The 17110-nt window shown below is 37.5% G+C and overlaps 1 protein-coding gene across 4 annotated transcripts in view; it reads right to left on the reverse strand.

Moving 5' to 3' along the window:
- Positions 1–223: 223 nt before the first annotated feature.
- Positions 224–17110, reverse strand: part of SYT14 (synaptotagmin 14) — an 87122-nt gene continuing 70235 nt past the window's right edge. For all 4 annotated transcript variants that reach the window (XM_050972544.1, XM_050972543.1, XM_030235530.2 and 1 more), the window contains 2 exons: positions 12908–13097; positions 224–8633 (listed from right to left, as the gene is read on the reverse strand). In XM_050972544.1, the coding sequence (XP_050828501.1) occupies positions 8320–8633; positions 12908–13097 (504 nt within the window). In that variant the 3' untranslated portion in view covers positions 224–8319. The remainder of the gene's footprint in view (positions 8634–12907; positions 13098–17110) is intronic.

The raw sequence follows: 17110 nt of genomic DNA on the forward strand, positions 1-17110 counted from the left end.
TTCTCAGGCTTTATTAAGCTGCATAAACAGCTGCAAACAGTCATTTGCTCTAATTATGTTACTGTCAAAATGTAAAAAAAAATATATATAAAGGGAATTTTTTAGGGGAATTTTAATTACTGCTTATTCAGTTTAAAAAAAGGAACAAAAAAAGAAAAGCAGCTCAAGGAATACTGAAAATCTGTGTGAATTTAGTCACAGGTATTAGTTAAGGGCACCAAGGTTCTGTACAGAAACAAAAGTATGAACACAAATACAAATTCAAGAAAGGAAAAAAGCACTGATACTTCACCTCTAAAACATTTAGCAAAAATGCCTTTTTTTGTGTGTGCATATAATTAGGAGCATGGTTGATAACACAACTGCAATGTACCCATTTTCTACAATCTTTGATATATAAAAATAATTCTATGACTTCTGAGACAAACAGGACCTGCAAATATAACTTATTCCCGTTAAAACTGTGCTTGGTGTCTTAGATGTTTAAGGCTATACATGCATTAAAATTTAAGGAATTTCAGATTGAAACAGTAGTTGAAAACTGTGTTATATTACAGAAGTTGTACAATGAAGGGGCACTGGTAGGAAAGGTACATATGATGCAGCATCAGTCTGTTCCTGTGAGACCAGCATACACCAGGTAATTATTGTACAACATCAGGACTTCAGACACAGGAAAGCCAAATCTGTTCTTAAAGCAGCACACTTCAAATATAGGTAGAACATGGTAAACCAAGCTAATCCGACAGCACTCACTGACTGATACTTTTGTTTGTGATACAATTTTGACTAAAATGCACCAAGAAACACAACCCAAACACTTTGCTACTGATACAACAATGCACATCCAGTCAGAAAAGAGGTATTTGGAATTCTCAGCTGGGAGTCACATTTACAGAAGCCTATGTTATATTTGTTAACAGAGATCCATCATATCATTTTTGTGTTTAAGTAATTGCAAGTCCAAACATTATTTGTCCAAATAATTAGAAACAGGCTTGGTTCTTTGGTTAACACCATGTGACTTACATCAGACACAGGAATCAATTAAGAATAAACAGCCATAGGAGGAAGTTTTTGGACAGGGGGTGGGGGGAGAGGAAGGAAAGGGGAAAATTTCAAATTCAAAGAAATGCATTGTGTTAAATTGAACTGCCTTTTGAAACCTCCTGGCCTAGGAATAATCAGTTTAAGACATCTCTTGGGTTGCAGTGACATTGCTTACACACCAAAACTTCAGTTTCTCTACAGATTAAGTTTCATACAAAAGAAAGAAGGCACCGAGTGCATCGGTGACGTACAGGCAGTATAAAAGTATGCAAGAAAATGCTACATACTGTATATTTCATACCTTTTAGAAATGTGGTGAATGTGTGCTATCTCTATGCAATATAATGCTTCCCAAATCCAACTCCTTATATCCCAATGAAAGAATGAATTAAAATGTGGAACACATTTTAATAATCTTGCTGGTAACAGCACAATTCAGTATTTGTATTCACTAAGATCAGTTATTAGCTTATAGCCACCAGAAAAACAAGTTCAAAATCACTGAAGATCAAGGGAACTATAATCTAAAACTTTATTTTGGGACAGAGCCAGCAGCCTTTACTCATGACAGATGTTCCACTAAGAATGGAGAGGAGGCTCAGTTTTACCACTGTTATTCATGTTAATAGCGCCTTTCTCTGAGACATCCCCAGGATTAGATGGAAGTGCTTACAGGGAAAGGTCCTACACAGCATGAAAGACATCTGGTTAAACCAGGACCTGAGTAAAAGGCAGAAGGTTCAGGCCCTTAGTCATTATATTAGCACTTTTGATTGCGTTAACAGTGATATAGTTTGCTCATAGAGCATTTATTTTACATTGTTAAATCATCTTATATAAAAATAGGTAAGAAAGCTCTGTAAGAAAGTATATATACTATATAAGGAGAAATCTCTCCTTAGAAAAAGCAAATAAAGGGAAAAATTGAATAAAAGGTTTCACTAATTACACTTTGTCATGAAAATCACATTAAAAACATTTATCGTAAACGAAACAGTACCGAGCACTAATGAACCTTGTGGTTTACTGGAAAGGACAGCAAACTAGCTGTATAGTAAAAAAAGATCATTGCTCTGTGTCCTTTTTTGTAAATATTCCCTAATACATTCAACTGCTTAGAAATTTTCTTTAAATGTCATAATAAGCCATTTGCAAAATCGACAATCAAAACCGGCTCAAAGCCCTGCTCCTTGCTTGTCCTGTGGCCTAGAGATTACATCTCAAAGCTATGATAATGCTCCTAGTTAATTCTGTAAAATCATTCAAATTCATGCTCTGGAAATGAACCAAAAGTTAAAAAGCAATCCACTTTAGACCCTCAGCATGCAGTCAGTGTCCACGGGGTTTGCAAAACACAGAAAAATATTATGTGGATACAATGGGCAAGACTCTTGTTCCCAGATACAAGAGAGAAAATGATGACAATAATTACATCCCTGAATGTCCATGAGGTATTCCTTCAGTGGTATGGTATTACTGCTTCTGCTCTCCTGAGTAGGGCCTTTATGCCAGCTCAACCAGTAGATGCTTCCAAGGAAATGAATTAATCCTTCTTGCTATAAGACAGCTTTGCCCTTTGTCTGGGCAGAGCTGTCTCCTGACCTTCATTCCTACAGGAGCAGTACCAGCCACTTTCCTGATCCTGGCCCATTCCTCAGCATAAGGACCATGTATCTATATCCATCCAGCATAAGCTTGAACAGCAAAATTTGATCCAGCAAAACCTGACTGAGCATGTACCAGGCCCATCCATTACTTCAGTCACACCACACAGGAACTAAGCTTGCCAGCACTAATAATTGTGCCATATTCAGGTAGACATAATATAAGCAGATACTCATGCATAAGATTTCTGCATAGTCTGCAGAAAGGAAGAAACCCTGCTTGGATTTAAGGAGGGGCAGTGATAAGTTCTTAAGGCTAAACTAATCCGTGTCACTGTAGGACAGTTGGCACTTGCCCTACTCACCCAAGGCAAATAAAAACCCATCTACCCTCTGTAAAATACACTGGTTTAGAAGCCACACAATGTCCACAGAGACCAGCACTGCCCTGAATGTGTGAACTCCACAACTCACATGTCACAGTTTGTCAGAGCAGGGCCCTCCAAGGGCCACAGGGCTCCAAGAGAGGAATATGAGTCACTGTTGCTGCTACTGTAAGGAGCCATCTCTTATTTTAATGCTCTTGCTCTCAGATGACATCTCTTCGATGTGTGTTGGTGATTCACTGACAAGGAAATGCTCCTGTGACTCTTCCCTCACCATCAGAACAAAGCAGTCTGAAATCCAGCTGTGATGTACTACAAAATCTAGCAGTTGAGTTAGAGACCAAAAAACCAGAACATTCCTGATGGCTCCTTCTAACAATAAACATTGCTTATTCCAGTTAAAATGATCAAGATATTTAGGGACTGCTTTAACATTTTTAATAACAAGTTTTAAAACAATATTTCAAAAGCTGAGGAAAAGAAGAAACAAAATCAAGAGATAATGATTAAATAACAAGTTTGTGACAGTATCTGGAAGTTTGGTTTTTTGCCTCCATTCATAATTGAAATCATATTTCACTGTGTTGCAGGTGCCAGGCTGTACCACCCCTCTAACCCACCAATCCTATTGCTCTTCACACCTTCAGGGTGAGGTCTGCTCTCCTTTTGAAGCCCGTGGGCTCCTCTCACTGACATTAATGGCAGGCAGGCATGCACATCAGTGGGAAAATTAAAAGGATGTTTACCTGTTACTGAGAATTCAGCGTCAGAAGGAAGTCAGTCTGCCTTACAACCAAGTGACAAGCCAGAATTTTAAAGACTACTATAAACAGGACAGTTTTTTTCCTCCAGAAAAGTGTCATAAATAGAGGGCTCAGTACAATTCTGAGTTCAGTGAAAGGGCATTCTGTTGTTAGTTTCAAGCTGGAACAGCTCAGGCCAGAAGGCCTGCCCTCAAACCTCATTCCCTGATCTTACCCCAGACTTTTTGTTAGAATTGGGATGTGTAAGAGATCTGTACTCAATTGTGATCTGTACCCAATTCCTACATGAAAATGTCTCCCTCAAAGAAGTTCTCTTCTTCTGGTTTGCTATATTAAAGCTGATGGTTTGCATTTCAGAAATCTTTGGGAGTTGGAGAGGTGACACAAATTTTGCACCAGTACCTAAAGTACAGCATCCCTTACCTCTAAGGTCCAGTGACTGCCACAGGCAGCTTTTCAGGGCATGGGGAGTTTGCAGCAGTGAGCCACTGGGGAGAAAAGAGACTACATCAAGAACACTGCAAACACAAATTTTAGACAACAAAAGAATTGCTCCAAAGGTGTGAAAATGGGAAGGTACTGATACTGACACTGCACCTGCCATCAAAAGTCTTTGAAAAATTTACAGGTAAAAGAATTTCCAGTGGTGAATGACATAAAATCTTGTTTTCAGCTCAAGTATTTTCTAAATTGATAACAATGTATAGCTCCCACAAAAGAACAAATGTTCATTCCAAGGGCTCCCCAAATTTCCAAATCTAATTATTAATGAGTTTAGTTCCTTCCATTTCATTTAGAAATTGTCAAATTTCTGCCATAGCAGAGCTTACACCTTGCCTTGCTTCTGCCTGTGCAGTCAGAGCTCACCATGCAGCTACAGTGTGGACATCTCACATCCTGAGCATGAGACAGCAGCACAAGGACCAAGCTTTGCATCTTCCCAGTGCTGCCCTGGTGTCCTGTGCCCCCTGGCTGAGCAGGAGCAGCTCTGCTGCCTTCCTGCTCCACAGCATGGGAGACAGTGATGTCCTGCAGGTGCTGCACAACCTCTCCTCCTTGGGTGCACCGATTCCACGCTTGCCTGTCCTGCCCTTCACAGCCCTGCCCTTAGCAGAAAGGAAATGACCAACTTTTTCACATTTCTAATACTTTAGGACAACCTATGTAAAATGTTCTAAGCACTAAACCAAACAGATTATACAGAAAGGATGCAATACTTCCAAGAAGAGAATCTGCACGAACGTCACTGTTCTACAATTATTTAAGGCTACACTGACAGGAAACAGATTCAATTCAAGATCTGCAATTTCTACACGGTTTGCTGGCACACAGAAAAGTAACTAATTTGATACATTTTTTTCAAGTACTTACTGTACTTTTGAACAAAGGCAAACAACAAAAAGCTATCAAAAAAACACAGCTAACTCTGGGGAAAATATAAGTGCCTCTAATTTGTTACTGATACTTTGTTCTTCAGCAATTCTCTTCCATGCTTAAGACCTAACTGAATGCACAAAACCACACTGTGTGTGCAAGCCCTTATGTAGGGTTTAAGAAACCCACGATAGACGAAGGCAGATATCAAATACAAAGGTGTAGGTTTGCATAAGCAATGAAAAACAAAATTACAAACAAATCAAATCATAAGAATAGGTTCTAGGAAGAAAAAACCAACATGACAGCTATTGGTACTACAATTAACTCACAAAAATCCCAAGGTGAATCCAATTATTGGTGTGACTGGTTTTGCACAGCAAATCCATGCTCTACTGTGTCAAAATTAAACATTCATTTCCATTCTTTGAACATTCAGTTTCTACCCTCTGTACAGTATAAATCCAAGTAAACCACTCCTACTTCTCTGAAGCACAAACTGGTCCTGAATACTTTAGGAAAAGTCCTAGAGAGAGATTCCTCTTCCCAAATGAGCCCAACACAGAGTATCATAAATCTCTGTTGTGTCTAAATTAAGATTTCAGTGCCTTGGAAATCTAAGTGGTGAAATGCAAAGCTGAAGCAATGTAACCTACAAACAGAAACCCACATCATGACACAGTTTTGTTTAGTTTGGTTCTGTAAGAGGTTATTTGCTGCACCTTCCAAACTGACTTCTTCATTTGTTCAGTGATGATGTTAAGTATGTTCTCCACTGGAATTACCTGACCCAGTTCTTGCTGTTCAAAATTGTACATTATTTTAAATAACAAAACCTGTACAAAGAGACAACCATCAAGAGACAATTTTCAGTTTTAGGAAAGAGCATCTTAAATATCCACAAACAGAATAGATAAAACTACCTCCACATCCAATGAAGAACTGCTTCACAACAGCTTCTATGTCATTGCTTCTGTTATATGGAAAGCTGAAAAGATTGTGAAAATCTGAGCTTTTTCCTTATGCATATTAAATTAATGCTGATTTTGCATTAAATTCTACACTCAACATTACATTTCTCAAACTCGACTAACAAAAATGACTGAGAGAGACAACTTGTATTGTATAACTGCAAGACCATTCCTGTTTAAAGAAAGTTTTTGCATTATTTGTATTTAGTAAATAAAGCTTCTGTAAATGAAGCAGCAGTGCAATATCAGGAGGGAAAAAACCCAAAAACCAAAGGTCTGTAATAATGTTTAAGTCTTTAAATCAACAAAAACTGAAAGCCTGGCTCTGCAAATAAATCACTCTAACTACACCAAAAAAAACAGGACATGGAATTACAAAATCCTTTAAAAAGGACTTAATGAAATTGTTAAATAGGGTGATAATTTGAGAACCATGTGAAATATCTTTATTACAGCACATGCACCATCCCCAGTCTCATTGTACTTGACTGTCTGTATGCCCCAAAGTCAGGATTGTTCAAAGGTATTATAAAGGAATTCAAGAGGAACACATCTGTCCTAATGAGAACACTTGAGACTAACACTAATTGTCTCAACAAAATCCAACACTTTACTCTTCTACCCACCAAGGGCTACAACAGTCAGTGAGGTCTCATATTAGTAAGACATTGCCACCATTTATAAGAAAAAAGAAATTACTTGTTTTCTTTACAGGAACAATTAAAATTAAACAAAACTTGTAATTACAAGCAAAAAGAATATTTAAATTGGGAGGCTTTTTAAAAATACATTTACTCAGTAATTTATAATTTTAGTAACATGAATTGGATTCAGCAGTCAATAAATTAGTGTGAGTCCAGCTGAAGGCTTTGGGACAAATAGGAACCTCAGAAGCACTGATTTTTCCTCAATTTTGGTGGATGCAAGGAGTGTTTATCTGGTGATACTGCAGCTTCTCAACTGCATCATTAATAAGCTGTGTTTCCCAACCTGAACATAAGCAAAGCAAACTTCTATTTTGTGTGTGAACATTTGTTCAATTGCTGGCAAATCACTAGAAAAATAACTTACTGATGTTCTCTTCTTCAAGAAGAAAGGTAAAAGCCCCTGGTCTGCTCTCTACTTCCAACAAACAGCATATGGTAATGCCTAACACAGCTCACAAGATACCTGTCTCAAGCAAAGCCACAGTATTTTGCATTCAGCCAGAGTAGTTCAACTGCTGCTACTTCCTTCACAGTCCTTCAACCTAACTTCCAACTGCTGACATTTTAAAGAAACCTCTATCAATTTGCTTAATGAAAATATATTTTAGTAAAGTCGTGCTCTATGAGCTTCCTACATTGGAATACACGAGTAGAGGAAGTGCTTTCAACAGAAAGTTACATAGTCTTACAGTACAACCTGTCTAAGGAGTTTTGGAAGGGACCAAACGAATGGTCTGGTCTCTTTGGATTAGGCAGAAGTACAGGCAAGAGGGAAAACCCCAATTTTTGCCATATATAGAGCTTGTTCCTGTCACAGACTGAAGAAACATTAGTTTGATGTCACAAAATTCACCTGATGCCCAAATGCCAGTATTTTTCAAACTGATTGCATATCAAAAAATGAAAACTTACTTTACCAAGCTCCTGGAAAGAAACTCAGTGCAAAACAACAGTATATTTCTATTTGCTGTATTATTAAGTGTTCTTTCACCAGTGGTTTTTCTTTTTTTTGCTTTTGCTTTACAGACCATTAACTTTTTCTGAAAGTGCCAACTATTGACCTTTAATCTGAATGCAGGCTGGTCAAAAGCTACAGTATTAAAGCAATACAAAAGGTACACAAGGAGGAGCTTACATTAATTTGGAGAACCTCGCACAAAATGTTTCTGAATTGAAAACCACAAAACAAACCCAAACAAATACAGCATCAGGTGGACGGGGAAGGGACCGCTATCGTATCTGTGTACAGCAAGGATCCTCTGACACAAGGAAGTTCATGACACCAAGTGAAGACTCTGTATTAAATCCCACCATTTTGCAGGTTGTGCATCCTTTCCAATGGAATGTTGACTGCAATTTCCCCTTTTTACTGCCACAACGAATCTGCTGATTGCGACCAGAGATGATCGTCTTCCCAGGAGAACAAGCTCCCTCAGAACCACGGCTGCGCTTTCTACCATCCATTAGGATTCCAGCAGAGTATGCCATCTACAGACTTGCTGTCCTTTAGATTCCTTCATTTCAGTCCAGTGGTTGAGTTCATCTTCTCCTGAGCTGTTGAGACCTAAGGAAATCCAGCCTATCATCTCTTTCCGCTTCATGCTGCGCTTATTGTACACGGAGAGGATGAGCGTCACGTCCGAGAGCTGGAACAGTGCCACCTGGAAAACGAACGTCTCCTTGTACACCGGGTTGGGCTGCCCTCGGCGGATGGAAGTTTTGCACTTGGACATCTCCTGCCCCATCGAGTTCAGCAGCGTTAACTTAACATATGTATCTACAAAAGAAGTCACATGGTGGAACGTCAGAGAGCTTGGAGCCAAAGATGTGGAGAATGAGGCATTTACAGAGAACAAGGATATGGTGTATACCAGGATGGCTGCACACATGGAGAGATGACGAGGAAACAAAATATTACCAACACACCAACAAATGAACTAGCTCCAGCACTATGTACATGGGTTAAGTTAAAGGTATACCTCATAATCCTCTTCCCATTCACCCCCCCTTGTTTAGTCTAAAAAAAACTTAAATTGCATTAACACTTAGCAAGCTCCAACTAGCCACAACACTGTAAGCATACCACTGAAATTTCAAAGAGTATGGATAAACAAGGTGCAATAAAGGCAATTAATGAAGAGGGGAAAAAAATGATGTCAAAATGCAGCGATGATATCAAAACAGCCAGGATAAAATGCTTAAGAATAATCTCTGCATGGATGTGGTTCTCGTTTTGGGCTTTTCAGTTTTATTTATCTTGAAAACCAAAATGTAGCAAAGTGCATTCAAAGATGGCAGTTTACAGAATAAAAAAAAACCCTATTATTTCCTAGATTCATGAAGGAATACATTTACTGCATGTTTTAAGAAAAGCAAGTTTTTTGCATAATTCAAGGTGATTGTTCAAAAAGTAGCTTGAATGGTGCTTTTAAGAATACATTTAAGAAGCTGATGCAAGTAATGTAGCAAGTGCACATTATGTGTTAGCATTTGGGTATAAAACCTTATTTTTAAATATCTATTTTCATTGGACTAAAAGCACCAAACCGTGCTCCTGCAGAAGGATGCACATTTCATGCAGTTACTAATGATAGGAAATATGAAATTGTAAAAACAATCTCATATTTAATTTTTATTCCTATCTTTTCATATTAATGGATAATATGGATAATTAATGGATCCATTAAAGGTTGGAGTTTATGTTAAAAAAAGCACATTGAGTATTTTCACTTTGCAGGTACACTGAAACCCCAACATCCATAATCAGAGATAAATGCAACTTTTGCATTCAAGAGTGCCACAAAAAATAAACATATACTTTTATAAACTGGCATGGTAGGCAGCTGTGGATATTTTACTGCTGGCAGGATTCTTTTGCATGAAAAAGACAACACCCAATTAGTTTCCACAGGAACTCACCTCGGATTATATAAACCTGTCCACCTATCAAGTGTTTTAGACAACAGAACAGTCCGTCTGACAACAGGGGGTGGAAAGCAGTAAAAGAAATAATGACCAGATGTCAATAGTTGGGTGAGAGAGGATCAAAGGTTAAAGTTTAAGAGGAAAAACTACTCACTGGAGTGGAAGAACATGAAAACTTAGTAGCATAGATCAGAAAAAGGACTGAACAAAAGGATTGTTAGGCAAAAATTTGATGAAATGGAAATTTTGTGCAGTTTTTGTGTTATCTTTAACAAAAAATATATTGCTTACTTAATGGGTTATCTTAGGACTAATAGACACTGGATTCTAAGCCACACTTACCATAGCAAGAATCCTGCAAATGATTAAGTTATAGCAGATTGGGTAAAAATCACTACATCCTTATCAAACCTTATGCTTTTTCATGCAAACTCCAGCATATTTAGAAAAACTGCACATTAAAGTAATTAAACTTCATATATTAAAAGCAATAAAATGAAAAATAATTGAACTGAAAACCAAGCTGGTTTTGCCCTTAGCTTTTCTAGTTACAGATATTTGATTGTAATACTTCAGTTCTTGAGTAGTGATGAACTGGGGCATAAGAATGACTCTGATGTAATCTCTAAAAAGAGCTGAGGAACACTTATATCTAAAATTCAGCAATGGGTCTCTACTAAGGATGTAAAGACCTTGCTTATTAAAATCCACATATTTATGGATTAAATGTGTGTGTGCATGCATGTACACACATGCATTTAATATGCAAAAGCTCATACCCTGTTTCAACTAAACCTCAAGGAAAGCTGAGAAGCATCTTTTTCTCAGGCAAAATATTAACTGTCACACAGAGAAACAAAGATGACACATCCACTGTTACTGCCTGCAGGATTTGGCCCATTTGCCTGTACTCAATTGCTAAATGAGTTACTATGTAATATAAATATGCAGTAGAGGAGCATGCACTAGTAGAGAAGTAGAAATTTCGTATTCAGTTCATATTTGCTACAGAAGCACTTCACAAAAATTCCTAAATTCCCAAGCCCTAGACTACAGAAATGTGGGAAAGAGTAATTGCTTCCATTTCTGTCACAGTTCCTTGATACATGAATGAAAACTGAACTCTTCATATACTTTGCAGCACTTCTCAGGATTCTGGACCACCGATAGTCCAAACAACAAATGTGAACAGGACATTACACTTCATCATCATCATCCCTATGGGCCTTAGTTTTCATTTTGTAGAAATGATGGCACAGATTGAGGCTGGCAGATGTCCATGATGTATGCAACAGGGAGTTAGGATATGGCAGTGGCACAGACCCATGTCCAGCAGTTTAAAAGGTGCCACTGGGGGCAGGGGAGGGGGATGGCATGAAACAGCCCAAAGGGGAAATCTAGATTCCACAATATTCTGTGCATGGTTTTACCAGACCTAGAAAGTTCATTAGTTTCCAGCTTTCTAGAAACAACAGAACTCTGAACCCACATTTGCCCTAACAGAACTGGACTGTTGTTATTATGAATATCAAATCTTCCCCCTATCCTTCACAGGGACAAAAGGTAGCATGGAAGCTCTTCCCTCCAACAAGGTTAGACAGAACATGGTTTTACAGGGCTACGTGCCATGCTCTATGCTCCTTTCTTGCAATCTGAAACAGATTTGACCCCAGTGACACTTACAACTGTTAGCTACACAGCATGGGCCCACTGAGCACATTTTTGGAATTAACATACTGGGGAATGAGCATTTCTGTTTTCAAAACAAGTACTAAACCCCTCCTGCCCTGCATACTCTAAATATGGAATAAAAACTGGCCATCTCTGAGATTCCAGAAAGACAAGCATCTGGTTTTGCTTTAAGGGAACAGTTGATCTCTTCTCTCCCTTTAATTTCTTCCCACACTCCAGTGTCTTTGGACCTCTTTGGCTTCCTCCATCTGTTTCTACACTTCATCCCCAAACAGGTGACTCTGGGGCAGCTGCCCAATTATATAAAAGTATTAGAGATTCATCTATTGCCTTCCTTCTCTGGCCATGTTAGCAAAGTTTGGCTCCATCAGTGTGAAAAGTATAGAGAAAGCACAGCAGAGTAAGGTGAGCCAACTATGAATAGAACAAACATGGGTCAAGAAAATGAGAAAGAGGAGAGAGCATCAGTATCAACTCTGGCTTACTTCCTAAACTCTGAAGACAAAGTGAGATGTGCAAACCACTTACAAAATGTTGGCAGCCTAACACACAATCCAGTAGCAGATAATCTGCTAGTGCCATACTAATCTGAGGCTTAAAACCAGAAAGAGTAGCTAAACCCTGAGCATCCTGACAAAATCAAAAGGAACAGGTAGGTATTTCTTATTAACATTTACATAAATCAGACACACCATACTAAAAACAATAAAAATCCTTGGAAAAAAATAAAAGGAAAAAAGAAAAGAAGTTTGTTATTGAACTTTCTCAAGCTATATCAAAGAGCTAGAGACAGTAATAACATTCTCTCCCTGTGACAATCCATCTGGCTCCACTTAAGAAGTATATAAAGTTCACAGATATTTCAGACATGTATTTTTGTACAAATGCTTGAAGACACAATTCAAGTCCTTTCTTATGGTGAACATTCCTCCTGTACAGTAAATATGCCAAAGGCCTCAAGTGATTGCTCCTTGTCTTTACTGACATTCCCAAATTACATATGTTACCACATATATACAGGCACATAGGCAATTAAAGACTGCAGCATCAACCCCTCCAGGAACAGCAATAACTGTTCAGAATGTTTATATTAATATTAACTGGCATGTACTTTCTCTTTAAACACTGGCTTTTTTATTCTTGGCCTGTGATGTGAGGCATTAGTAATTTAGCAATTAATCATTATGATAAAGGTAATTTATTAGTCAGTCATCATGAAAAATTAAAACAGGCTTGTCAACTTACAATTAATATTTTGAATTTTAGATTTTTGCTATTTCCCAACTGACTAGAAATATAAAACATGAAACAGATTAGTTGATGATTGCTCTATTTCATTTTGATTGGGTAAGACTAAGTGATAAGATTGAAGTCCTTGCTACTGAGAGCCCCACCAGTAAAGAAGCATTAGGATGAAAAAAGATTTTCACTCACTGGGTGGTCTGTTCGCTGCCAAGTTTTTGAAGTGGCTGCCTTTTATCACTTCTGCTGATAATCTTCCAGTTGTAGCATTATAGAGGAGGCCAACGAGGATTTCTGGAGCTGAGCCATGTACCAGAGACTGACAAGAGGAGGTACTTTCACTGCAGGACACTTCTGACATGCTCATTTGAGAGTCACAACCCTATAAAGGAGATTAAAAGTTCTGTGTGTCTTATGGAACGATGTTCATGAGAAGTCAATTTTTAGAATAATGCATAGAAAATTCTGAAAGCAACTTAGTCACAATAACAAGTTCCATTCAATCACCCAATATGAAATGTACATCCTTAATATAGGCTTAATTTGCACATGTTAGAAGTAACAATCAAATGGTCTGAAATTAAAGCCATTACCAGGTGCTTCATGATTAAGGAGAAATAACAGCAGAAGATGAAGAACAGCCTTTATGATCCCTATTTACTTCAATTTCCAAGGTAAGACCTGTAACATAATTGGTCAGCATCCTGGAAAACATTAAACCTTGGATCTTTTACTTTCCAAAAAATGGAGAACACCAGTGGAACCTTGAAGATAATAAAAGTCTTATTCATTCTTTGTACAGGTTATTCTCTAGCCTGAGAATTTATGAGTAGCAAAATTACAGAACACATGGAATTAGAAAAATGCACTCTGTCTAGCATAAATTAGCTGACAAGGAATTTAACTTGATCCAGGGACACAGAACTGCAATAATCCCATTGTCTTGGGTGGGAAAGGAAGAATGCCATCCAAAGCTCAGGAAGCAATGATTTAATTTCCACCCTGAAAGCTTCCAAAAAATTTAGATCTTTCATGCATTCTCAATACATCACCTCTTTATCGGGAGTTTCTATGACTAATTTTTATCACTTTAATTCCTCATTATTGGCATTAAAAACGGAAAAAATCCACTTTTTTTTATGCTGCCATACTAATCACACCACAGTTGTTCCTATTCTCATTTGCCCTAGCACGTAAGAGTGATACCACAGAAAACAAAAAACTGGATGGCAGGTAGCCAATAGAATGACAATGTAACTTGGTAACTGAGGAGAGACTTTTGAATTATCAGCACATCCCTTTATGATTCTCTCACAAGAAGTGTAAATTGGGTCCACAGATTGTTCAAATATGCCCTGACTCATTTGGGAACCTGGTATCACTCTTCCAAGGAGTCATGATGATATTGTGAAGCTAATTCTTCCAGATTCCAAATGTCTCTATCATTTCCAACAACAGCTGACATGGGCATAAAATCAGACCGAAAACCTAAATAGCACAAATCCTCATCAAGATAAATGTTAACTTTATAAGTTCCTTTAGAAGCAACTTCAGCTGACCTATAAAGCCCACATGCATTATAGAATCTCAAATTATAGAAGACATGATACCTACAATAATATCCCTTTTATTGACATTTTAACTAGTTCTTTTCAACAAAACATTTCCCAAAAGTCTAGCAGAAGTTTCAAGCAGCAATCCAGTTCCTCATTAATAAACATTAACTGTTGTTAGCAAATGTATTCTTACTACTGAAGAAGAACCTCAACAAATTTCTCTGACTTCCCTCTCCCAAGCTGCAAATTCAGAATTTGAAGTCTTTGGTTATTTCTCCAAAAGCTCTTTAGTCAGTGGCAAGAATAAATCTCAAACTGCTTGCAAATTGTTAATTGCTGAAAATTAATTACAAGTATACATTCATTCTCTGATTCTTGTCATTCATAGGACAGGAAACTTTTGATTCCTAACTTCAAGAGAAGGAACAAAATGGAAAGTTTAAAAAAAAGATGACTTGATTCAGCAGTCACAGTATACACTGCACACTTGAAAGCCTCAGCCTGTCACAACTGCAGCTATTACTTAAGCTTTCTGGTCTTTTAAAATTCTAAGACACTATCTCCATGGTGCTTATTCACCTTATTATTTTTTGAGCCAGGAATTTTAGCATAGTCCACCTGACACTGCTCAAAGCTTAGGTTTCAAATTTGATTGAGTTCATGCTGTAAGCCCACAAAAAAAAAAAAAAAAAAAAAAAAAAAAAAAAAAGATGTAACACAAAGAAGGCAGCTGGGTAACATTGTCCCCCAAATGCTGAGAGAAGGTGATGATAGTGCCTTTTCCTAACTGGGATTTATTTGTACAGTTTACTGATGTCCTAAGAAGGACTTAGAAAGCAGTTTATGACAGAGTCAAACTCACTACAATGGGTATCAGAGTAAGGTTTAGTTTGTTAGAAACAGTGAAAACTAAATGAGTGACTACTGAGTGGAAATGAGTCCTGCAGTATCAGGAAAGAGAAGACAAGAAGCTTCTGTGTGGTATAACAGAGAAGGAAGAAAAGAACTGAAAACTTGAATGTGTGGTGTTCCAAAGCTACACAAGCATGGGCTAGAAATACCATTCCTTTAAAGCAGAACCCTGAGTAGATAGGAGAAGGACAAGACTGCCTTTTTTAAGGCCAAGCAAAAGGATCTCACCAGCTGAATGGTGGGGTGAGAAGACCAAGGTGATGCTTCAGAACTCTAAATGGACAGAAATGCAACTAAATGAATGTACCTTAGAAATGTTGCACAGAAAGAACTGGTAGATGTAAGCTAGATGAAAATCTGGACAGCATCTAACTTAAATATTCTGCTACAATATTTTCTAAACCAAAATATTTTTGCAGGTTTGAGGGAAAAAAAATGAATGTTGCTTAATCCTTATTTTATAATAAACTTATGGATCTCCTTCCTACAAAACTGTGGGGACACAGACAAGACATTAAAATGAAATTCACTAAAGGAAAAATCTAAACAGCACTTTGTTTTCCCTTTCACTCTAAAATAACTTCAATTAATTTTCTTTCATGCTGACCCACATAGATTAAAAAAATACTCTGCTTTTTAGTTATAAACTGGAAAATCTAATAGAAGAGAAAGTGAAACGTTAAGAAGGAAAACAAAGCAGATTAGAAGACAGAGTGATGTTACTGGGTAAAAAAAAAAATTAAACAACATTAACCAAAGCGTACTTTCTGTGGCTATAACAAGGAAGAAAACAGAGGATTTAGGGACAAATATGTAAAAGCCCTGTGGAAAAGGGGAGAGCAAGATTGCATTTGGTCAGTTTTCTTTTAAAAGAAAACAAAAATTTTATGAGGAAAAGAAGAAACCAGAATCAGGAATTGCAAGACAATTGAGATCAATTGGGCTTAGATCAACAACTAGAGAAAGACTTTCCACTGCAGGGCAAAGTTACAAGCAGAGATACCAAGTACTATTAGGCTTCTCACAAGTATTTTCTCCAGCACAGAGTTTACTGTTCACATTGTGAAAATCCAGTCATGGTTTTAGGAAGATATTCCATGATAAAGACATCTGTGGGTAAGTAACTTGACTTTGTGCTAAGTCATATGCTGCACTAGAACTGGGAAGAACAGCTTTATTAAAGTTTCTGTTTAGAGGAGTTTTTCTGTTTACACAAGTCAGAATTCTAGAAAAGCACTGACAAACTCATCAAGAAAAGAGCCAGACAAGAAGTTACCTGCTTTTACTTGCTCAAAATATAACCTTCAAAATCAAGTGCCAAATTGTAAAATATTACCACTGAAATTGCTCATTGGTAAAACATGAATATAGATGGAGCTCCAATGACAACATTACAGTGCAGCCAGATGCTTTTCACCTCCATGCAGGTCTGCATTCAATCTGTCTGTAAAGCTATCCATAGCCCACTTTGCTACTGCTGCTTCCTGAGGGAAACTTAAGATTCAGACCAAAAGTTACTATTTGTTTGAAATAATGTCTTTGTAAGTTTATTTTCATAAAGCTTCCCTCTCAACCTCTATAAACACTGTGTGTAATTTAACAAGCAAGGAAAAGAAGGACTTAGAGCAAAGGCTTTTCAAGGTCAGTGAAGCACCAGAAGAGCTTAGTGAGAAGTGTCACAAAACCTTCTATGTGGATTTTTAAGAACTTAGATGAACAGTCAAAGTGTTACTGGTCTGCCCACAGTGCAAGCAACTGTCTCTTGAGGTTGTCTCCAGGATATTAATACTAAATCCTGACCCTTTTTTGTCAATTTAGCCATAAATACATTATTAACAGTAAGCACTGCAAGAAGAAAAATGGTGAAGTCTAGTCCAAATATTTGGTTCATATATTTGTCTTACTACAGTATATAAAAAATGTTCAG

The sequence above is a fragment of the Serinus canaria genome, chromosome 3 (genome assembly GCF_022539315.1).
Source record: "Serinus canaria isolate serCan28SL12 chromosome 3, serCan2020, whole genome shotgun sequence".
Lineage (NCBI taxonomy): Eukaryota > Metazoa > Chordata > Aves > Passeriformes > Fringillidae > Serinus > Serinus canaria.